This window comes from Callithrix jacchus, chromosome 10 (assembly GCF_049354715.1).
Source record: "Callithrix jacchus isolate 240 chromosome 10, calJac240_pri, whole genome shotgun sequence".
Taxonomy (NCBI): Eukaryota; Metazoa; Chordata; class Mammalia; order Primates; family Cebidae; genus Callithrix; species Callithrix jacchus.
Window position 1 is genome coordinate 9,923,402 of NC_133511.1, and position 24,846 is coordinate 9,948,247.

Sequence of the window (24,846 nt, forward strand, 5' to 3'; positions counted from 1 at the left end):
TGACTTGTGTCACAAACTGTCACCCAATCCTCTAAGCTTCAGTCCCTGGACATTCAAAACACCTCAAAATGTCAGGACTAGTGCCATCGTATGAATTAACAATGCTGCTTCGCGTCCCAGCTCTGCCACCAAACTCTCCTCAACCCTGTTTCTCCAAACACTGGCCAGGTCCAAATTAACTGTGAAATCAGAGAAGAGGAGAACCTGAGATGGGGCAGCAAGTGACATTCACCGCCTACCACCAGGATGCAGAATCAAGTGTGCAGTAGAGTTCAGGCTGATGTTAGAACATATTTATTGCTACATTTATATACAATTATATAAACAGCTCAGACAGGAAAGAAATGTTGCATCGATTTCTGCAGATTCCACCACCATGTGCACAGAAATGGAGCTGTTCACCACTGAGTTTGCTCTTGGATTGAAGCCATACATTTTTTGAAAAAGTGGGAAATTCTTGGAAATCATCTCCATAGATTCCTCCTTACAAGCTAGTCATGCAGAAAAAAGTGGGTTCTCAGAAGCTGATGCCTTCCAGCATCTGTTTGGGGGATAGAGCCTTGAAGATGGGGTGCAGTAGATGCTAGCTTGGGACTGCAGGGTGCCGTGCAAGGTCCCAAGACCTGGCCCATCTTGCTAAGGTCTGTCTTTAGGAAAGGCAATTGAGAGGGGTTTGGAGACAGAGAGAACAGCAAGAAAGGGAAATCCAACAGTAAACCGAGATGAGGAAAGAACCATCAGCCAGGGCCCTGGTTCAGGGAATACGGGTCCACCCAGTTCCAGCTGAGATTGCAGACTTTGGAGGATACACACATTCAGAACACCAGGTACGTCCTTATCCTAAAGCTTGCCATAGGTCAGTAGCCAGGGGCCTGCATGAAGACACAGAAAGGGAATAGGAGAGTCAGGCAAGAAAGAAGAAAACTCGAACACTCATATTATCAAAATTCAGCTGAAAAGGCATGACCCCGAAAGCCCTTGTGCATTCTGTAAGTTAGCATTTAGTCATGGTTAGCTGACGGCTGAGTGATGAAGGGGAATGGAATGCCACGGAGGAAATGCAGTGATGTACAGACCGCACCAAAATAAAGGAGTGCCCACAAACCTGCACTCTGCCCTCAGCCTGGCTAGAATTACTTTTGGCCTGAAAAGGAGTCTAACATACAGATTTTGCAACGTTCTGACCCAGAATTACGATGTGGGTATAAGATCACGCCATAAACTCTCTTTCACGTCACAACACATACACCTTCCTGACGTGAATCCCAAGGGAAATCGTTGAGCAGCCACGGGGCATGTGTGCCCAGGAATAAGTTTACACCAGCTCCATCGGACCTACCTCAGGCCACTTCCCACCTCAGGGATCCAGGAGGGAGGATCTGCAGATTGGATCTAATCTGACCTCCTCAGCTAAAATCAGCCCAGAGCCTCAGAGAAAGGACAAGTTCTGCAAGTTGAGAGCAAAACGCCCACGTGTCTAAATATACCAGACTGTGCCAGGCTTTGAGGCTAATTAGTCATTTGGGAGCAGTCTGATCCCAAGGCTTTGGGGGTTCTGTCCATGAAGACACCAGTCAGTTCTATCTTGTTCATGGCTTTATTTATTTTTGAGACAGGGTCTTGCTCTGTCACCCAGGCTCCAGTGCAGGGGTGGGCTCTTGGCTCACTACAGCCTCGATCTCCTGGACTTAAGCAATTCTCCCACCTCAGCCTCCTAAGTAGCTGGTACCACAAGGATGCGCCACCATGCCCAGATAATTTTTTGTAGAGCTAAAGTTTTGCCATGTTGCCCAGGCTGGTCTCAAACTCCTGAGCTCATGCAACCCACCTGCCCCGGCCTCCAAAAGTGCTGGGATGACAGGCATAACCCATCGCTCCTGGCCTGTCCATGGCTTTAGATGTCACCTTTAATTCCTTACCACTGTAATCCTGCAGGCCCCTAGTCACGAGGCATGCAGGATGACGGTGCTGTGGAGAAGTGCTGGGGACAGTGGGAAGGACCAGAACATCACTCAGAGTCCCCGTTCTTTTTATTTGTTCAATGATTTTATAATCAGCTGTGGAGGGGACCAGCAGGTCTTCCAAGGCTGCCAACTATGTGACATTTCAAGGTGGAGGATGTGGCAATGCCCAGCTCTGCAGATCCCTTCACAAATTCATCTCTAGATAATTCAAAGTCTCTTTCTGTCATTGGATCCTGACTTTTCTGCTGAGTCATGCAGAAACTGTCTTCTGCTTTTTGACAATAGCTCAGAGTCAAACTCACTTACAGGATTTGCTCCAAAAAGAACATTAACAGATGAAAATCAAGGAAGAAAAATGATAGAAGATTAGGCAGATTTTACCTTGGGGAGTTTTACTAATCAACAAAATGGAAAGTTACATCAGTGAATTTCTGCACTGGAAGAAACGGCTGAAGATAAATACCTAAGAAGAGTATTGTTTGTGGCAATCTATGGCACACTAAGAACATGCTCTAACCCAGGATTTTAGTGCAAATATCGGAAATAAGACTAGCTGGAGTCTACGGGTTCTCAGCTAGACTCCCTCCAAAGCGGGTGAGAGCAAACCGTGGTGGGTGTGTTGTAGCGTTTCAAGTGGACTTTGACATAAGGAACGTGTTTAGTGTCATGAAATATCAGAGACAGTCTTGCATGACTGAGTTTAAACTCATCTCAGAGCAGTCCAACATTCAAAGCCAAACAAGCAAACTGCTTTTAAAAATTCCCAACCTTATCTGAACATATGTGACCACTTTTTGTCACATAAATAAATCTAAAACACAGTATTTCTATAAAGAACATTGGTTCTACATCTTTAAATATTATCTCAAATATATCCACATTTAGCTAGAGGGAGGTTTACAGAACTTGGGGAGACTTAACCAGAAGTTAGGGGAACTCAATGAACCTTCAAGATCTACAACATAAACAACACTATTGTAGTTTTATTCAGAAATGGGATGAGTCGAATAGTCTCTGCTCAAAAAAATAAAGAATTTAAAAAGAACCTATTGTCATGGTAATCATATTGCAAACTGATTTTAAAATATTACCAAATTGAGGTCAGTACCTAATACTACATTAACCTAGCTTATGAACCAATTCTTTAATTCTCCTACTCCAGGAATCCCCAACCCCTGGTACTGGTACCAGGGTGTGGCCTGTTAGGAACTGGGAGGCACAGCAGGTGAGCAGTGAGCAAGCATTATGGCCCGAGCTCTACCTCGTGTCAGATCAGCAGCATCATTAGATTCTCAAAGGAGCAAACCCTGTTGTGAACTGCATACGTGAGGGTTCCACGTTGCACACTCCTTACAAGAATCTAATGCCTGATGATTTAAGGTGGAACACTTTCACCCCAAAACCATCCCCTCCACCCCCCAACCCCATTCCCAGATTGTGGGAAAACTGTCTTCCATGAAACCAGTCCCTGGTGCCAAAAAGTTTGGGGACCACTGTTTTACTCAATGTGCTTGTACGGAACTTCATTTTTATTTATTTTTAGAGACGGGGTTTCACCATGTTGGCCAGGATGGTCTCGATCTCTTGACCTTGTGATTCACCCGCCTCAGCCTCCCAAAGTGCTGGGATTACAGGCGTGAGCCACCGCACCCGGCCTTGGAACTTCATTTTTAAGCAAGTCTGAATATGTCTTTTTTTTTTTTTTTTTTTTTTGAGACAGTCTCTCTGTTGTCCAGGGTGGAGTGCTGTGACACCGTCTTGGCCCACTGCAACCTCCACCAAGCAATTCTCCTGCCTCAGCCTCCAAAGTAGTTGAGACTACAGGCATGCATCACCACACCTGGCTAATTATTTTTGTATTTTTAGTAAAAGTGGAGTTTCGCCATGTTGGCCAGCCTGGTCTCAAACTCCTGACCTCAGGTGATCCACCTGCCTCCACCTCTTAAAGTGCTGGGATTATAGGCATAAGCAACCACGCCGGGCCTGAATATGTTTTATTTAAAAGAAGAGAAGAACCTCCCAGCAGAACACAAGTGTCAGGTGAGAACTTGCACTATAGTAGTTTCCTTCTCAATGCTCTGGAGGGCTCTTTCTAAAGGTGAGAGAACGCTCTAAAGTAGCAGGTCTGATCAGCTCACCAGGACTACAGGTAAAACATCCCTGTCATAAACTCCAGCTGACCCCAAAGTTATTAAATTGGAGGGTGATGTTCTGGCTTGGCAAAGAGCCCAAGAAAGAACCCAGAGTGGGCAGAATCGGAGGCTGTAAAGATACAGGTTGCTCTTGGTCAGTTCCCTTGACTTGAAATTCACAGGCCCTGTGGATGAATAGATTCGGGTCCCACCAGCATCCTAGCAGTGGAAGGCACAGCAGGTCTCGTGGGCAGGAGGGCTGGCCCTGGTCGTGGCTGCCGGTTGTACTTACCTAGCCATGGGGGAGCCTTCTTCCTAAGGGTTACATTTGCTTTATGCTGCTCTGGCAAGAGCGCATCTGGAACAATGCATACAGTTTGGGTCCCCACCTTTCAAAAGAGACATTAAGAGAGATTAGAAAGCATTTAGCAAAGGAACACGTTAGGAAGCTGAATGGGCAGGCTGACTGCTTGCTCAGCACATTGTAAATGCAGAAATGCCTTCGTCAGCCTGGATTATTTAGGGCCTGTGACTGTCTAACTCCTGCCTAATCTTTAACTTTTTTTTTTTTTTTTCAGTCCACCTTTGAAACTCCACTATTAGAATGTGGAAATGAGAATAACTTTAAATTTTCCTTTTAAATAGATGCTAGACTTCTAACAGTGTAACAACTCTACACAAACTAACTAGTTTCTTTCAGTAATAAGATCTCTTATTTAGAATAATCGGCCTTGTCCTAAAGCTATAAACATCAGAACTTCATGTTCTACCAGATTTTATATTTTGTTTGACGGTCTCTGCTGATTAAGTTAGGTGTTAAGTTACTTTCAGGTAGCAACCAGACTCATGGATCCAAAATACTTCTTAGTCCCTACTCTTTAAATCTATAGTCGCTATGTTTTTGAATAAGCAAATTCTCAGTACCTACCTACTAAAAGACTGGATAGGGGGCTGGGCACAGTGGCTTATGCCTGTAATCCCAGCACTTTGGGAGGCTAAGGCGGGCGGATCACAAGGTCAGGAGTTTGAGACCAGCCTGACTAACATGGTGAAACCCTGTCTCTACAAAAAATACAAAAACGAGCTGGGCGTCATGGAGCGCGCCTGTAGTCTCAGCTACTCAGGAGGCTGAGGCAGAATTGCTTGAACCCGGAAGATGGAGTCCGCATTGAGCCAAGATGGCGCCACTGCACCTAGGTTAAGACAAACCATGAAAACTACCTCCTCTGCAGACACGTTGGCATCGCAGGAATTAAAGAGGTCAATTTCGGCCCTACTTTCTCTGGTCTGTCTTCCTCGGAGGACTCACCTGCCATTCTCCAATATACCCCTTAGCAATACTGAAAACAAAGTGAGAATTAACCCAACAAAGAAACTGCTAACTGGCCCAACTTAGCTGTTGGTTCCCTGACTTAGTCGGTTCCCTGACTGGGGAGAATACTAGTTACGGTATTTTTTAACCTTTTGGGTGAAACAATTACAAACGTAGTTACTCGAAATCTCCATCTTATGAATGAGTTATGTACCAAAAGGGCAGCTGGGGAAGGTGGTTTCCCATGGAGACCATGTCACCGACGGTGGTTCTGCTTCCAGGCAGTTTAACCCATAACGAAAAACTGAGTCTTTGCAGTGAAATACAGTAGAGACTCCAAATTTGTCAAAGGTTGTAATTAAGGAACACAGAAACAATGATATTTATTAACAGTTTTATAATCTTTCTTTAATACTTGAGCTTGATGTTAACCTGGGCAGAAATAATTAGATAGTACTCAAAATTTAAGAAATTTTAAAGGGAATTTTAAGTATTTTCAGGGACTCTGAAGGTAGTCTAGCTGGCACTTTACTGTATGAAATGCCATTTCAAGATGTAGAGCTGCAGTCTTCCCAGTCACCAGTAGTACTATTCTCACTGTGGTTGAGGTAGATTTAGACTCATAAAGGAGCAAACAGAGAGCAAAGGAAGAGAATGATTTTCATGAACATAATGAGAAAATTTAGGAGAGCATGAGAAAGGAGGTTGGGGGAGTAAAGTTAATGGATGAAAGGCACAAGAGAGAATAGAACCGAAGGAGAAAACTGCATGTGTGAGTCTCCCTAACAGGGAAAGAAAGGGAGACGTCCGAAATTTCCAAGTTTTGCCACCAGGTGGCGCCATGAGATTAGATGACTATTTTAGTTGAAGGCAACCACTGAAGGAGGGTGAGATACATAAAAATCACATGGCTGGATATTCACATCCTAAGAGGCTCAGGATTGGTGAAGCGGTAAGCCGTGGGTTAGAATATATATCAAGTTATATCAAGAATATATATTAAATTATGGCTTAGAATGTATAACAAGGAACACAAAGCTAGTTGAACTCTTTTTTTTAAAGACATTGTCTCACTGGGCGTGGTGGCTCAAGCCTGTAATCCCAGCACTTTCGGAGGCCGAGGCAGGCGGATCACGAGGTCAAGGGATCGAGACCATCCTGGCCAACATGGTGAAACCCCGTCTCTACTAAAAATACAAAAATTAGCTGAGCATGGTGGTGGGCGTCTGTAGTCTCAGCTACTCCAGAGGCTGAGGCAAGAGAATTGCTTGAACCCGGGAGGCGGAGGTTATAAGTGAGCCGCAATAGCACCACTGCACTCCAGCCTGGCGCCTGGCAACAGAGCGGGACTCTTGTCTCAAAATAAATAAATTAATTAATTAAATAAAGACATTGTCTCACTCTGTCGCCCAGGCTGGAGTGCAGTGGCGCCATCTCGGCTCACTGCAACCTCCGCCTCCCAGGTTAAAGCGATTCTCCAGTCTCAGCCTCCCAGGTAGCACGTGCCACCATGCCCAGCAAATTGTTTTTGTATTTTCAGTAGAGATGGGGTTTCCTCATGTTGGCCAGGCTAGTCTCGAACTCTTGACCTCACATGATACGCCTGCCTTGGCCTCCCAAAGTTCTGGGATTACAGGCATGAGGCACTGTGCCCAGCCTAGTTTAACATTTTAAAGAATCTATTTATCTAGTACAAGCCATGGCTCACACCTGTAATCCCATCACTTTGGGAGGCTGAGGGCTGAGTGGGTCACCTGAGGTCAGGAGTTCAAGAACAGCCTGGCCAACATGGGGAAATCTCGTCTCTAAAAATACAAAAATTACTCAGGCATGGTGGCCTGCACCTGTAGTCCCGACTACTCTGGAAGCTGAGACAGAAATCGTTTGAACTCCAGAGGTGGAGGCTGCAGTGAGCCGAGATTAAGCCACTTACACTCTAGCCTGGGTGACCGAGAGAGACTCCATCTCAAAAAAAAAAAAAAAATCTAGTTTAGTATATTAACAATTTCTTTTTTTCTGAGACAGGGTCTTGCTCTATCCTCCAAACTGGAGTGAGGTGACATGATCGTGGTTTACTGAAGCCTCAACCTCCCAGGCCCAAGCAATCCTCCCACCTTAGCCTCTTGAGAAGCTGGGACTACAGGTGTGCTTCACTGCACTGGCTACCCTCCCTCCCTTCTTTCCTTCCTACCTTCCTTCCTCTTTGTGGAGATGGAGTCTCACTGTGTTGCCCAGGCTGGTTTTGATTTCCTGGGCTCAAGCAATCCTCCTAGGACTACAGGCATGAGCTGTTGCACTCAGCCCACAATTTTTTTAAAAAGTAAAGACAGGCGGAGCGCAGTGGCTCACACCTGTAATCCCAGCACTTTGGGAGACTGAGGCAGGCAGATCACGAGGTCAGGAATTTGAGACAGCCTGACCAACGAACGTGGTGAAACCCCGCCTCTACTAAAAATAAAATAATGAGCCATGTGTGGCGTTGGGCACCCATAATCCCAGCTATTCGGGAGGCTGAGGCAGGAGAATTGCCTGAACCTGGGAGGTGGAGGTTGCAGTGAGCTGAGATTGCACTACTGCACTCCAGCCTGCGTGACAGAGCGAGACTTGGTCTCAGAAAAATAAAAAAGTAAAGACATACAAATGGCAACAGACACATGAAAAGGTGCTCAACATCACTGAGCATCAGAGAAATGCGAACCAAAACTGCAACCAGATAATCATCTCACTCCAGTTAAAATGGCTTTCATCCTATTGAGACAGGTAATCACAAGTGCTGGCGAGGATGTGAAGGAAAGGGAACCTTCGTAAACTGTTGGTTGGGACTGTAAATTGTACAACCACTATAGAGAATAGTTTGGAATCTTCTCAAAAACTAAAAGTGGAGCTAAGATATGATCCATCAATGCCACTACTGCATATATACCCCCTAAAAAGAAAATCCGTTTTTCAAAGAGATCCTGCACTCCCATATGAACTATTCACAGTAGCCAACGCCCCCATATGAACTATTCACGGTAGCCAACGCCCCCGTAGGAACTATTCACGGTAGCCAGCGCCCCCATATGAACTATTCACCGTAGCCAATGCCCCCATATTAACTATTCACGGTAGCCAACGCTCCCATATGAACTATTCACAGTAGCCATTAACTATTCACAGTAGCCAATGCCCCCATATTAACTATTCACAGTAGCCAGCGCCCCCATATGAACTATTCACGGTAGCCAACGCTCCCATATGAACTATTCACGGTAGCCAGCGCCCCCATATGAACTATTCACGGTAGCCAACGCTCCCATATGAACTATTCACGGTAGCCAGCGCCCCCATATGAACTATTCACGGTAGCCAGCGCCCCCATATGAACTATTCACGGTAGCCAACGCTCCCATATTAACTATTCACGGTAGCCAACGCTCCCATACGAACTATTCACGGTAGCCAACGCTCCCATATGAACTATTCACAGTAGCCATTAACTATTCACAGTAGCCAATGCCCCCATATTAACTATTCACAGTAGCCAACGCCCCCATATGAACTATTCACGGTAGCCAGCGCCCCCATATGAACTATTCACGGTGGCCAACGCTCCCATATTAACTATTCACGGTAGCCAACGCTCCCATACGAACTATTCACGGTAGCCATTAACTATTCACAGTAGCCAACGCTCCCATATGAACTATTCACGGTGGCCAACGCTCCCATATTAACTATTCACGGTAGCCAACGCTCCCATACGAACTATTCACAGTAGCCATTAACTATTCACAGTAGCCAGCGCCCCCATATGAACTATTCACAGTAGCCAACGCCCCCATATTAACTATTCACAGTAGCCATTAACTATTCACAGTAGCCAACGCCCCCATATGAACTATTCACGGTAGCCAACGCCCCCATATGAACTATTCACGGTAGCCAACGCTCCCATATGAACTATTCACGGTAGCCATTAACTATTCACAGTAGCCAATGCCCCCATATTAACTATTCACAGTAGCCAACGCTCCCATATGAACTATTCACGGTAGCCAACGCTCCCATATGAACTATTCACGGTAGCCAGCGCCCCCATATGAACTATTCACGGTAGCCAGCGCCCCCATATGAACTATTCACGGTAGCCAACGCTCCCATATGAACTATTCACGGTAGCCAGCGCCCCCATATGAACTATTCACAGTAGCCAACGCCCCCATATTAACTATTCACGGTAGCCAACGCCCCCATATTAACTATTCACAGTAGCCATTAACTATTCACAGTAGCCAACGCCCCCATATTAACTATTCACAGTAGCCAACGCCCCCATATTAACTATTCACAGTAGCCATTAACTATTCACAGTAGCCAACGCCCCCATATGAACTATTCACAGTAGCCAACGCCCCCATATTAACTATTCACAGTAGCCATTAACTATTCACAGTAGCCAACGCCCCCATATGAACTATTCACAGTAGCCAACGCCCCCATATTAACTATTCACAGTAGCCATTAACTATTCACAGTAGCCAACGCCCCCATATGAACTATTCACAGTAGCCAACGCCCCCATATTAACTATTCACAGTAGCCATTAACTATTCACAGTAGCCAACGCCCCCATATGAACTATTCACGGTAGCCAGCGCCCCCATATGAACTATTCACGGTAGCCAGCGCCCCCATATGAACTATTCACAGTAGCCAACGCCCCCATATGAACTATTCACAGTAGCCAACGCCCCCATATTAACTATTCACAGTAGCCATTAACTATTCACAGTAGCCAACGCCCCCATATGAACTATTCACGGTAGCCAGCGCCCCCATATGAACTATTCACGGTAGCCAGCGCCCCCATATGAACTATTCACGGTAGCCAGCGCCCCCATATGAACTATTCACGGTAGCCAGCGCCCCCATATGAACTATTCACGGTAGCCAACGCTCCCATATTAACTATTTACAATAGGCAACACTATTCACAGTAGCCAAAATTTGGAAGCCACCTTAGAGTCCATCAACAGATGAATGGATAAAGAAAATGTGATACTTATACACAATGCGGTACTTATTCAGCCATAAAAAATGATGAGATTCTGTCATTTGCAACATGGATGGAACTGGAGGTCACTAATGTTAAGGGAAATAAGCCAGGCACGGAAAGAGGAACATTGTATGTTCTCGCTGATTTGTGGGATCTAAACATCAAAATAATTAAACTCATGAAGATAGAGTGAAAGGTTACCAGAGGGTAAGAAGGGTAGTGGGGGGCCGGGCGCGGTGGCTCACGCCTATAATCCCAGCACTTTGGGAGGCCAAGGCGGGTGGATCACAAGGTCAAGAGATCGAGACCATCCTGGTCAACAAGGTGAAACCCCATCTCTACTAAAAATACAAAAATTAGCTGGGCGTGGTGGCGCACGCCTGTAATCCCAGCTACTCGGGAGGCTGAGGCAGGAGCATTGCTTGAACCCGGGAGGCAGAGGTTGCGGTGAGCCGAGATCGCGCCACTGCACTCCCGCCTGGATAACAAGAGCGAAACTCCGTCTCAAGAAAATAAAAAGAAGGGTAGTGGGGAAGCATGGGTATGGGAAGTGAGGATGGTTAATGGGGACAAAAAACAATAGAAAGAATGAATAAGACCTAGTATTTGACAGCACAACAAGGTGACTATATCAATAATTTAATTGTACATTCAGAAAGAACTAAAGGGTATAATTAGATTATTTGTAGCACAAAGAAGAAAAGCTTGAGGAAATGGATACCCTATTTCCCATGATATAATCATTACGCATTGTATGCTTATATCAAAATATCTCATGCCCCCATAAATGTAGACACTTATGTGCCCAAATTAAAAATAAAATTTTTAGCAGCATCGCAAAAGTTTTAAAAATTAAAAAAATTAAAGTACACACACAATTACCTCAATATACTCAGAAATTCCCTTAATAAATTTAAAACCCATGCTCACACATATACACCATGGAATATTATGCAGCCATCAAAAATGATGAGTTCTTGTTCTTTGTAGGGACATGGATGAACCTGGAGACCATCATTCTCAGCAAACTGACACAAGAACAGAAAATGAAATACCACATGTTCTCACTCATAGGCGGGTGTTGAACAATGAGAACACATGGACACAGGGAGGGGAGCGCTACACACTGGGGTCTGTTGGAGGGATTAGGGGAGGGACAGTGGGGGGTGGGGAGTTGGGGAGAGATAGCATGGGGAGAAATGCCAGATATAGGTGAAGGGGAGGAAGGCAGCAAATCACACTGCCATGTATGTACCTATGCAACAATCTTGCATGTTCTTCACATGTACCCCAAAACCTAAAATGCAATAAAAAACAAAAATAAAAAATAAATAAAACCCGTGCTCGCTTCAGCAGCACATATACTAAAATCAGAACGATACAGAGAAGATTAGCATGGCCCCTGCGCAAGGATGACACGCAAATCACTTCAAAAAATGTGAAGCTCCATATAAAAATAAATAAATAAATTTTAAACCCTCTTTTTATTTAAAAAGAAAAAACTCTTAGAAAAATGGAGCTCCATATAAAAATAAATAAATAAATTTTAAACCCTCTTTTTATTTAAAAAGAAAAAACTCTTAGAAAAATGGAGCTCCATATAAAAATAAATAAATAAATTTTAAACCCTCTTTTTATTTAAAAAGAAAAATCTTAGAAAAATGGAGCTCCATATAAAAATAAATAAATAAATTTTAAACCCTCTTTGTATTAAAAAAAAAAAAAAACTCTTAGAAAAATACGTATATGGAGAAAATACGTAAAAGGAAGTTTAACCTGATAAAAGTCATGTACCAAAAATTAGTCAAGCTGGTGGCATGTGCCTGCAGTCCCAGCTATTCAGAGGAGGCTGCGGTAGGAGGATCACTTGAGCCTGGGAGGCGGAGGGTGCAGTAAGCTGAGATGGTGCCACTGCACTTGAGCCTAACTGACAAAGTGAGACCCTGTCTCAAACAAAAAAAGAAATGAGATACCACTTATGTTCCACATTGGACTGGAAGTTGCAGCCAGTCAACTCAGTAAGAAAAAGAATAAAAGTTTTATGGATGGAGAAGACTGAAAATTACAATGATTTGCAGAAGATGAAGAAAGGCTACGTAGAAAGCCCAAAAGACTCCACAAATTATTTAAAACCGTGAGAATTACCGGGTGCAGTGGCTCACGCCGGTAATCCCAGCAACTTTCGGAGGCTGAGGCGGGCAGATCACAAGGTTAAGAGATCGAGACCATCCTGGCCAACATGGTGAAACCCCATCTCTACTAAAAATACAAAAATTAGCTGGGCATGGTGGTGGGCGTCTGTAGTCCCAGCTACTCAGGAGGCTGAGGCAGGAGAATTGCTTGAACCCGGGAGGCGGAGGTTGCAGTGAGCCGAGATGGCGCCATTGCACTCCAGCCTGGCGCCTGGCGACAGAACGAGACTCTGTCTCAAAACAAACAAACAAAAAACCTGTGAGAATCAAACAAGGTTTCTTAATTTAAGGTCAGCAAACAAAAATCAGCTGCATTCTCTACACCAGCCAGAAACCGTTTTCAAATGTAACTCTGAAAACAACAACAAAATAGAAGATGCTTAATAATAAATCTAACAAAATAAATACACCATCTTAATGCAAAAAATTTAAACAACTTTACCGAATGGCATCCAGAAAGACTTGTTGGAAACACATTGCATATTCATGATTAGGAACGCTTCATACTGTACAGCTGTAATTTCTTACCAAATTAATCTGTTAATACATTTCCGAGCAAAAGTCCCCGAAGCATTTTTTTTCCTCTGCAGGTTAAACTCACTCTAAAATTTATGCAGAAGAACAAAGAACCAAAACTAGCCAGGAGCTTATTTTACAAACAAGGTGTAGCAACTTTTAAAGAAAGCTCAACCAGATAGACCTCAAGACTTGTTAAAAAGCTAAGGCTGTAGTAATAAGGACAGAATAGTATCGACACAGGGATACACACATTGACCAATGCAACAGAAGAGAGTGTAACAGAACAGAGTAAGAAATACGAAAGAAATGGCACTAGGATCAATAGGAAAAGGATGAACTATTAAATAAAGTATCAAGACAACTAGTCATCCAGACAAAATAAAATACAATTGGGTCCATACTTCTGACAGGCAGAAAAGTTATTTATAGCTGGACTAAAGATTTAAATGTAAAAACAACCAAACCTTTAGAAGAAAATGTAGAAAAATATCTTCATGACATCAAATGAGAGAAGAATTTCTTAAACAAGACACACACAGGAAAAAATCCCCACAAATTATAGGGAAAGTGATTTATAAATTAAGCTACAAGAACGTGTAAAACATTTACCTATCAAACAAAAACCCATAAAAAGACAAAAACACAAGGCAAGCCATGGAAAGAGATAGCTCTAAAACATTTAAATGTCAACTGGATGAAAATATACAGTCTAATAGAAAACAGACTATTTAAAAAAAACTAAATGTTTTTTAAAACATTTAAAAAAGTCATTTCAAAGAAGAGGAGACATGAAAGTTCCTTAAATAAAAGTTATCAACCACATTAGTAATGAAGAAATGCGAATTATTAATAAAGGCACGATATCATCTTAAACCTATCAGATTGGCAGAAACTGAAAAGTCTAGTGATACGAAGTGTGGGTGAAGATGTCCTTGCTTTGGGAAACAACTGATGTTTACATAGTGAAGTTGAAGATGTGCATATTCTATAATAAGAGACAATTCCCCTCCTTAGGTCTCTGCTGTAGAAATACCATTGTGCTTATTCACTAGAAAACATGAATAGAAGACAAGACTATCCATGCTATATTGTTTATAGATTTTTTTTAAATACTGGTAACAATCCTATGGCCAGGTACAGTGGCTCACACCTGTAATCCCAGCACTTTGGGAGGCCGAGATTGGCAGATTACTTGAGGTCAGAAGCTTGAAACCAGCCTGGCCAACGTGGTGAAACCCTGTCTCTACGAAAAACACAAAAAATTAGCCAGGTGTAGTGGTGGGTGCCTGCAATCCCAGCTGCTCGGAAGGCTGCAGCAGGGGAATCGCTTGAACCCAGGAGATGGAGGTTGCAATGAGCCAAGATTGTGCTACTGCACTCCAGCCTTGGTGATAGAGTGAGACTCTGTCTCGAGATATATATATATATTGTTACCAGTAACAATCCAAATGTCCACCATCAGGGGAACTGAGGAATTGTAGCATACTCATAAAATAAATACAGCAGTGAAAATGAACCACAGTTACATTCGTCAGAATGGATTTGCATGTGTGTATAGTAGAACTATGTTTTGAGAACTTCATCGTGAATTACAAAGAAAAATCTATTTTTATGAAGTTTATGTGTGTGCACAACTAGACATTAGATTCTTGTAGATACAAACATACACAGTAAAAGCAAAGAAAAGGATGGCCTGATGGAGGAGGGACATGCAATGCCTGTTACTGGCAACATGCTGTATTTCAAACAGATACATGACTATCTAATATATATATTCCCTAATTGGTTTCTACTTGATGCATCTCATCCTCTAACATCGTTATGAATCAATCTCTCATTTTCAAGTGTTTAAAAACAGAAAGCACCGGAGGAAAAACACTACAATAGACGGGGAAGTTATGAATTTGGTTCCAATTATCTTTAGTCTTTGAACCATTCGAATTTCAACAGTCTCAAACAATGAAGAAAAAGTCAATAGTTACTCTAAGGACACTGATTGAAAGAAGCAACTGTGTTATTTCCATACTATTGGATGCTCTCATTTCTCTAAATCAGCAGTTCTCAAAGTGTGGTCCCAAGACAGCAGCATCAGACTCACCTTTAAGAAATGCACTTTTTGTTATTTTTTTTATGTGTGTGTGGCATGGTCTTGCTCTGTCACCCAGGCTGGAGTGCAGTGGCACAGTCTCGGATCACTGCAACCTCCGCCTCCTGGGGTTCAAGCTATTCGCATACCTCAGTCTCCCTAGTAGCTGGGATTACAGGTGTGCACCAACACACCCAACTAATTTTTGTATTTTTGGTAGCAACGGGGTTTCACCATGTTGGCAAGGGTGGTCTCACAAGCCCTCCAGGGGATTCTGATGCAAGCTACTGTGAGAACAACTACCGGAAGTTGTTCAAATGTGTAAGAAATCCCTTCATTATAACAAAATAAGATTTCCTTAGGGTCACCTCAAAATGTTGCTAGTCAGAAAGCCACAGCACTGGCCCTTAAAAGAACATTTCTTTTTTTTTTTTTTTTTGGAGACAGGATCTTGCTATGTTGCCCAGGCTGGAGTGCAGTGGCTATTCACAGGCGCAATCCTACTACTGATCATTACTGGAGTTTTGACCTGCTCCATTTCCCATCTGAGCCAGTTCACCCCTCCTTAGGCAACCTGATGGTCCCCCACTTCCAGGAGATCACCATATTGATGCCAAACTTAGTGCGGACACCTGATCGCATAGCGCACTACAGCCCAGAACTCCTGGGCTCAAGGGATCCTTCCTCCCACCTCAGCCTCCCGAGTAGCTGGGACCACAGGCAGCGCCACTGCGCCTGGCAGAACATTCCTTTTTAAAAACCTTTAACTCAGGAGTTACTAAACTATGGCTCATGGACCAAACCCAGCTTCCCATCTGCTTTTGTACAGAATGTGATTGAAGAATGTTTTTCACCTTTTAAAAAAATAAATCATAGGAAGAATATTTTGTGACACATGAAGTATAGGAAATTCAGAGTGAAGTGTCATAAATGAAATGTTATTGGAACACAGACATGCTCATTCATTGACCGATGCCTAGAGCTGCTTGTGAACCACAACAGCAGAGTTGCATGGCTGGGACAGAGACAACTGGCCTGCAGAGTCCAAAATATTTAGTATCTGGACTTCTTCATAAAGATCATTTGCCCTCTTTGCTCTAATTTGGTAGAATCTACTAGTATAAAAGCAAAATATAATTATAGTAATTTTCTGTTAAAATGCAATTTTCATTTTAATTACACACAGGCAAAAATCTAATAGTTTAAAGAATCATAAGGAAAGCTAAGTCAGATTTTTGTTTTAAATACAGATGGGGTCTCACCACGTTGCCCAGGCTGGTCTCAAACTCCTGGGCTCAGGCAGTCCTCCCACCTCAGCCTCCCAAAATGCCGGGATTACAGGCATGAGCCACCACTCCCAGCCCACATCTATTTTTATCTACAAAGCCACTCAAATAACCTACATAGAACATCTCAGAAATATTTTTACTTATGCTTTCTCTCTTCAAATCTTCTAATAAACAACAAAGAATTGCACAAAGAATTGACTGATACATTTCAATGAAATACTTACTCAGTTCTGAAACAGTCTGTCCTGAAAACAAATTTAGCATCCTCCTGCATTTACTCAGGTTAACTCAAACTACAGGCCTGTCTCAAATGCTGCATGATGACTTCATTTCTCAGCTTTCACAGTGGCCACCTTCCTCTCTGGCTGTCTCCCACATGCTAAAGCTCAGCAGGTAAGAGCCTTCTTCCCTTTGATCTTCAACCTCATGAATTTTCCCTAGACCGAGTTCAGTTCCTATCATTGAAGTCTTGCTTACTGAATTCCTAAAATATTTAATTCAACACCTATTAGGTGGCTTAAAAAGGCTTCTGTCCACATACATCTTCACTTCCCCAATTTCAGCTTTCCTCTAGATTTCTTTTATTTCTTGAGCACAGACTCTTCTTTTATTTCTAGGCTTTAATAGTCAATTACTAATTTTTAAAAAAATAGCCAGGTGTGGTGGCTCATGCCTGTAATCCTAGCACTTTGGGAGGCCAAGTCAGACAGATCAGTTGAGGCCAGGAATTTGAGACCAGCCTGGCCAACATGATGAAACCACATTTCTATAAAAATACAATTAGCTGGGCACGGTGGCTCACGCCTGTAATTCCAGCACTTTAGGAGGCCAAGGTGGGCAGATCACCTGAGGTCGTGGTGAAACCCTGTCTCCAGAAAAAATACAAAAATAGTTGGGTGTGGTGGTGCATGTCTGTTATCCCAGCTACTTGGGAGGCTGAGGCAGAATTGCTTGAACCCAGGAGGCAGAGGTTGCAGTGAGCTGAGATCACACCACTGCATTCCAGCCTGGGCGACAGAGTGAGACTCCATCTCAAAAAAAAAAAAAAAATTAGCTGGGCATGCTGGTGAGCACCTGTAATCCCGGCTACTTGGGAGGCTGAGGCAGGAGAGTCACTTGAACCCAGGAGGCAGAGGTTGCAGTGAGCCGAGATTGCGCCATTGCACTCCAGCCTGGGCAACAAGAGCGAAACTGTCTCAAAATAGTAATAATAATTTTTTAAAATAATGCATTCCCTCTCCTACAAGAGGGAATCATATATTTCAACTCTAAATCTTTAAGCTATATGTGCCTCACCTTGAAAACAGGAGCACTGAACCGGGGAGACTGGAGTTAAAGCCCACATGCAGTGGTTCAAAGGGGCTGGTCTTCAGTCTGGTGGGTTTGAGCAGGTCACCACCATTCTGTATTCAAGCTGAACTTAAGATTTAAAGCATTCTTCTTTGGCCTGCAACTCAACTGATACATTCATTTTGAGTTATGCAGACAAGATAATCCTTCAAAGGGCAAGTAAACATGTCTCAGTTGGCTATAAACTGCAAAGGCCATGTTTTCTAATCAAAAAGACAAGGGCTTTCACTTCTAAGAAAACCAAAATCCAAATGCAGAGTCTGCCACGGTGGTTGTCCCTGGGCAGCTTACTTAGCTGTAAGATGGAATACTTCAAGGACACCTGCGGCCTTTGTGAGGTTAAGGAAGAAGCGCCTCCTGCTCAGGCAGTTGCCGCCCTGTTCAGCCCCAGGGTGCAGTGAGCTGAGATCACACCAGGGTGCAGCATGCTGAGTAGAGTACAAACTACCTCACTCTTCTATGCCTGCACCTTTGTTCCTCAAACTTCTCTTGAATTTACCTTTTCTTAGCTCCATTCTGGTGTCAAACTGCTCCGTGGACATTGGCCTAGATCTTGCAGGCTTCTCACCATGGTTTAGGAAGCTCCTGTGATCTGGCTCTTCCTCAACTTCCTCTCACACATCACTCTCCTTTGGACTCACTCGGCTCTGGATATATCACCTTCCTGTCTTTTCCATGAACAAGTGAAGCTCTTTCTTGCCTCAGAGTATCTGCATATGCTGTTCTCGCTACCTGGAATTTTAAAGCGAAGACTGTAAATTGGTGTCTAGTGGGCTACTTCTGGCAAGCAGGTGTATCTTGTTTGGCTGGCAAAACTTTTTCTATTTTTTTTTTTAAACAGGGTCTCTCTCTGTTGCCTAGGCTAGAGTGCAGTGTTACAAACACAGCTCACTTCAGCCTCAACCTCCTGGGTTCAAGTGATCTTTCCACCTCAGCCTCTTGAGTAGCTGAGACTACAGGTGCGCTACCACACCTGGCTAAATTTTTAAGTAGAGAGGAGGTCTCACTATGTCACCCAGAGTGGTCTCACACTCCTGAGCTCAAGTGATCCTCTCACCTCAGCCTCCTAAAGTGCTGGGATTGCAAGTGTGAGCCACCACACCTGGCCCTAATTTTTTTTTATTTTTGTAGAGATGGGATCTTGCTATGTTGCCCAGGCTGGTCTTGAACTCCTAGACTCAAGCAATCCTCTCACCTTAGCCTCCCAAACTGCTGGGATTATAGGTGTAAACCATTGCATTGAAGTAGCTGATATGTACAATTTAAAAGACTATATCTCAACTTAAATATAGTATATTTGAATTCTTTTCCTTTAAAAGCCATTTTCTGGCTTATCTTGGAAGATCACAAGCAGTAGCAATGCTGGGCCTACCTAACCTATGTGGGAAGAGCTGATACTCTCCCTCTTCCTCCCTCTTCAGACAGGGCAGGAGACTCCTGACTGAACACAGTGCCCACCGAGCCCAGCAGTCCACTCTCTTGGTCTGTCTGGTATTTGCATCTGCCATCTTGATTTAAACAGGAACAAGAGGAGCTAGCCTTCTCCTTCTTCAGGTAGTAACTTACATGCCATCTCCTCAGACACTGCTTTTTACCTCCTGTCCTTGATGACATCTTTTCCTAACTCAGTCCCTTGTTTCTTTCATAGTTTTAAATGGATATAAAATTGCTGTTTTGATAGGTCAGGGATGGTTAAATATCGGCAACTGCACATGATTCAACCTAGTCATACAATTTGCATCTTTTAATTATTCTGCTTTCCAGTGTTTGTGTCTTCCTACAGGAAGTCAGCTCATTAGGGCAGGGACATGGCTACTATGTTATTCTGAACAACTAGTACACAGCACCTCTCAGGCGCCAACATATTTGGATGAATAAATGGAAGGACTCCTCCCACCAAAACTTCCTTAGCAGCTCCAGACTATACACAAAGTCCATCTTCATCTCCCCTAAGGAGAGCAGCCCAAGTTGTAAACAGACTTTCCTAACCAACAGCCCAAGGCAGTGCTACCAGACCTCCTCAGCCTCTGCTCATATAGCTAACACCCTTTGGTTCTAGTCCTGGAAATGACTCCTAAACTGTGACAGATTCTGAATTAACTCCTCTCTGAATTAGCATCAAGACCACCACGGAACTGAACATCCACTGAGATATGCCCTCAGCTCTAAAGGCAAGGGGTAGGGAGGAGATGGTACTTGTTCCTGAGGTGGCTGCTGACAATGACAATAACCTCTGTAACCTTGTTAATGTTAGCAAGAGGTTGGTCACTACCTAGCTCTGAGTGCTTCTTGTCACTTGTCTCGTCATCATTCTTAACTCTTCTGTTCCTTCCTCTAGATGATGTTTTAAATTATTTATGGAGATGTATTAAATTATCTATGAATCCTCAGAGCCTAACTTGAGGCATCTAATAAATGTTTAATAAATGGGTAACATTATTTGAATGGATGACACCACTGAAGCGCTTCCTGGAGCCTATTTACTCTAGATGGCAAATACGGGAACAGATTTTCACTTTACTAGGCATAAACTCACAGACTTGGGCAGGGGTATGGAGTGGGGTTCATGCCCAAGCGTCAGATTTACACATACGAAGTTGACAGAAGACACTGTTAAGAGGTAGCATTTTCCTGTTCTGGTTATTCTTGGAGAATAAGAAATACATGTAGATTTGGGGAAAACACTTAGCAGAAGACACGCAGTTAAGCTAAGTGACAACTATTCTAACTCCGAAGAAACTGCTCTTTTCAATGACGTTCTTGTTGCCGAAACCAATATACATTTTAAATTTCGTAAGAGACCTTTCTTCCCCATGCGGCACTGGTGGTCACATGCAGTCACCTTTCTGTCCTACACGTCTGTGCGGTCCTCCCTTGCTTTGACAGTACGTCAATGCTGGCGCTCTCCAAGGTCCTATACTAAACCCACCATTTCTTTCCTTACACTTTACCCTAGGGAAATTTCATCTGACATTCCATTAGCATTCCAAACTCAAATTGTCCAAAAAGAAATGTCACAGGCTCACCCAAACCTGCTCTCCTTCATGATTTTCTAATATTTCACAGCACTACCTTCTGAATCTCAAACTTTGTTTTCTTTTTCCTTTTGAGACAGTCTTGCTTTGTCGCCAGGCTGGAGTGCAGTGGCGCAATCTCAGCTCACTGCAATCTCTGCCTCCTGGGTTCAAGCAGTTCTCCTGCCTCAGCCTCCCTAGTAGCTGGGACTACAGGCGCACAACACCACGCCCAGCTAATTTTCGTATTTTTCAGTAGAGACGGGGTTTCACCATGTTGGCCAGGATGGTCTCGATCTTTTGACCTCACAATCCACCCACCTCGGCCTCTCAAAGTGCTGGGATTACAGGCGTGAGCCACCGTGCCTGGCTTCAGACTTTGTTTTCAATACAAATGGGCAGTCCCAGCACACCCCACATCCTTTCATGACTCGATGTTATTTGCATATGCAGTTCCTTCTTTCCAGAAAGCTTTCCTATCTTTGCCTCCTCAATTAAGAGTAACTTGTGCTGAAAGATTTGGCCTAGGGATCATCTCCTACAGGAAGCCTTCCCTGGAGCTCTGCAGCAAGATCAGGTGCCTTCCTTCTGAGCTCCCAGAGCTATCCATTCATTTATTTAATAGCATGCATCTATGGCATTCCAGGCACCACTCTAGGCCCTGGGCATATACAGTGTACAAAACGGTAAAATCCCTGCCCTCATGGAGCTTACATCCTAGTAGGGCAAGACAAACAATACAAATAGGTAAATATATAGTATGCTAGATGGTAAGTGCTATAGAAAAAAAATAAAGGCAAGAAATGGGTACAAGGTACTGGGGAAGGTACAATTTTAAATAGGGTTGTAAAAGGTAGGCTCATTGAGGTGACATTTAAGCAAATTCCTGGAGGTGGCAAGGGAGTGAATCATATCTGGGAAAAAGTCTTCCAAGCTGAGTAAGAGGAGTTGGACCAGCTGGTTGCTTTAAAGAATAACAAGGAAATCAGTGTGACTTCAAATTAATGAGAGGAGAGGAAAATCAGTAGAGAAGGCCCAAGAGCTGCTGCAGGGAACAGAACAGATTAGGCTGCAAATGACCGCTGAAAAGGACATGGCTTTTACTCAGAGACGGGAAACGTCTGAAGGATTTTGAGCAGAAGTGACATGATCTGACTTACCTGTTCTAAGATCTTAAAACACTGTAAAATGGCAAAGAGGAAATCAAGAAAACAGAATGGAAGACTGTTGCAATAATCTAGGCACTCCTGTAGGTGGAACACTGATGGCTGTGAAGAATGTATGAGGTGGTCATATTCTGGATACATTATAGATCTTGAATGCTGGGCCGGCGGATCTGTGAGTGGACTGGATGTAGATTATGAGGAAGAGTCATAGATGCGGTCAAAGTTTTGGCCTAATTAGCTGGCAGAATAGACTTGTCGTTTATCAACTGAGAAGGGGAAGAGTGAGGCAGGGGCAAGTTTAAGGGGAGAAGATCTTGAGTTTAACATGGTAAGTTTGAGATGCTTATCAGATATCAAACTGGAAATGTCATGCAGAGTGTGTGTGTGTGTGTGTGTGTGTGTGTGTATTATATGTAAAAATATAATATATATGTACACACCTGAAGTTCAGGGGAGAATTTGGCTAGAGATTTACGTTTCTGCCTACAGGAAATACAGCAATTCCTTAAATAAAAAAAGCAATTGCTTATATAAAGCAATGACACTCGATAAGGTCATGGAGAGATCCAACTGCAGACAGCAGGACTGAGACTTGGCACACTACAGTAATAAGAGGCTGAGGAGGGAACTTCACTTACTGATAATACACAAACACATAGAAATGATTTATTTTGTGTACTGGGAGAAAACCATACACTATTTACTGCTTAGGACCACGTCTTTATGTACATGCTGAGCATAGGCCTGGCACATACTCAACAAACATGAGGAGTGATACCTTCTAAGAATTCTAACTAGAATCCTTAAGGTAAACAAAACACATTAAAAATGGAATCCAAAGGACTTGCCTACAAATACGAATATTCATAATACTGACATGAAATTATGAAAACCAAAATGACAGAAATTACCATTAACATTTCCAATATGCCAAAGCTGTAAAGTATTCCATGTTTATTATTACAATTAATGCTCACAAGATTAATAGTCTTACTCCATTTAACAGATGAGACAAATCAGGCTCAAATGGCTGAGTGGAATCCCAAGGTCTCAGAAGTGGCCAGGCCAAGATTCAAACCCGATGTGGGAATCCAAAACCCATGCAATTCCCTCAACATCATGCTGCCTCATAGCTATCCCAAATACACTTTTCTTTTTTGGAGAAGGAGTTTCGCCTTGTCGCCCAGGCTGGAATACAGTGGCACAATCACAGCTCACTGCAACATGTGCCTCCTGGGTTCAATCAATTCTCCTGCCTCAGCCTCCCGAGTAGCTGGGATTATAGATGCACACCACCACATTTGGCTAATTTTTTATTTTTAGTAGATACACAGTTTTACCATGTTGGCCAGGCTGGTCTCGAACTCCTGACCTCAGGTGATCTGCCTGCCTTGGGAAATCCCAAAGTGCTGGGATTACAGGTATGAGCCACCACGCCCGGCCCAAGAGATTCTCTTAATGCCCATCAGGTTATGTATCTAATGTGCTGTGAACAGATAAAACCTGGATCTAAACAGCTTCTGTAAAAAAACGAAACATTTGTTGAAAAGGCAGGAAAATGTGGTAAAGGATCACTACACCCTAGATTGGGGGTAACCATGGGCTATAGAGTCTGTACTTTGACTCCTGCCAGTTTCTAAGCATGCCTAGAAAAACTATGCAGAGACAGGTGTCCAAATCAGACCTCAGTGGCAGTGACTGGCTAAAAGAGCAATGGAAAGATGGTGGCCATACAGGCTAAGCCCTTCTGAATCTCTCTAGTACACGAATGAAGAATTTATTGTGACTGTAGGGGAAGAGGACTTGGGAGAGGGAAATCACAAACTACTAAGATTGATGTTTATTCTATGTGATTAACTTGAACTATCATTAGCACTTTTGAAACAAATCCTAGGCTGTACTCCCCAAAATATTTGTGGCCCCCAAAAAATCATTTAAGAACTAAGGTGACGCGGGTGTGGTGGCTGACACCTGTAATCCCAACACTTTGGGAGGCTAAAGTGGGTGGATCACTTGAGCCCAGAAGTTTGAGACCGGCCTGGCCAACATGGTGAAAACCCATTTCTACTAAAAATACAAAAATAACCGAGTGTGACAGCGCATGGCTGTAGTCCCAGCTACTCAGGAGGCTGAGGCAGGAGAATCGCTTGAACCCAGGAGGTGGAAGTTGCAGTGAGCCAAGATTGGACCCCTGTACTCCAGTCTGGACGTCAGATCAAGACCCTGTTATCTGCCCCCCAACACACACACACACACACACACACACACACACACACAATCAAAGTTTACAGGCATGAGAATATTTGATCTAAAACCTAAGCTCCAAAATCAAAGAACATTCTCTTAACTTCATCAAGAAATACCACATGAACACTGAATCAAAGTGACCTAAAGTTGAACGAAGTGGCCTCTCATTTCTCTATCTCCTGCACATTTTCTCTCAGTTTTTCTTCTGGCACTTACTACCACTTTCTATACCTCAATTTGAGTCAAGGACTCAACTCCCTGACTAACTGCGGTTTTCCTGGCACAGCCGCAAAGTCTCATCTATTTATCCATGTCCCACAATTCCAACAGTGCACAAACAGCAATCACTGCAAATCACTGAACCAATCATTCTGAATGCAAATGTATGTCTTATTTTATGGAAAAGCGAATAAAAGTCATGACTTCTTTTCTCCTATTTCAGCATTCCTTTTCACAGTAGTATTACACTGAGACTCTTCAGTGCCTCATGTTTAAGAGCTAAAGCATAATGGTTGAAAAATAAGAGGTGGCAGAGAC

The 24,846-nt window shown here is 43.3% G+C and overlaps 1 protein-coding gene and 1 non-coding gene across 3 annotated transcripts in view; one reads left to right on the top strand and one right to left on the bottom strand.

The window, feature by feature from the left end:
* Positions 1 to 278: 278 nt before the first annotated feature.
* RDX (radixin) overlaps positions 279 to 24,846 on the bottom strand; it is a 100,983-nt gene continuing 76,415 nt past the window's right edge. The window contains exons 15-16 of one of the 2 annotated variants that reach the window (XM_035264473.3): positions 4,389 to 4,485; positions 279 to 872 (exon numbers count right to left, since the gene is read on the bottom strand). In XM_035264473.3, the coding sequence (XP_035120364.1) occupies positions 4,419 to 4,485 (67 nt within the window). In that variant the 3' untranslated portion in view covers positions 279 to 872; positions 4,389 to 4,418. The remainder of the gene's footprint in view (positions 873 to 4,388; positions 4,486 to 24,846) is intronic. The other variant, XM_035264475.3, reaches the window with a different exon arrangement.
* LOC118145923 (U6 spliceosomal RNA) lies at positions 11,787 to 11,894 on the top strand. Its single transcript, XR_004731407.3, has one exon. It is a non-coding gene; the product is annotated as a U6 spliceosomal RNA (small nuclear RNA).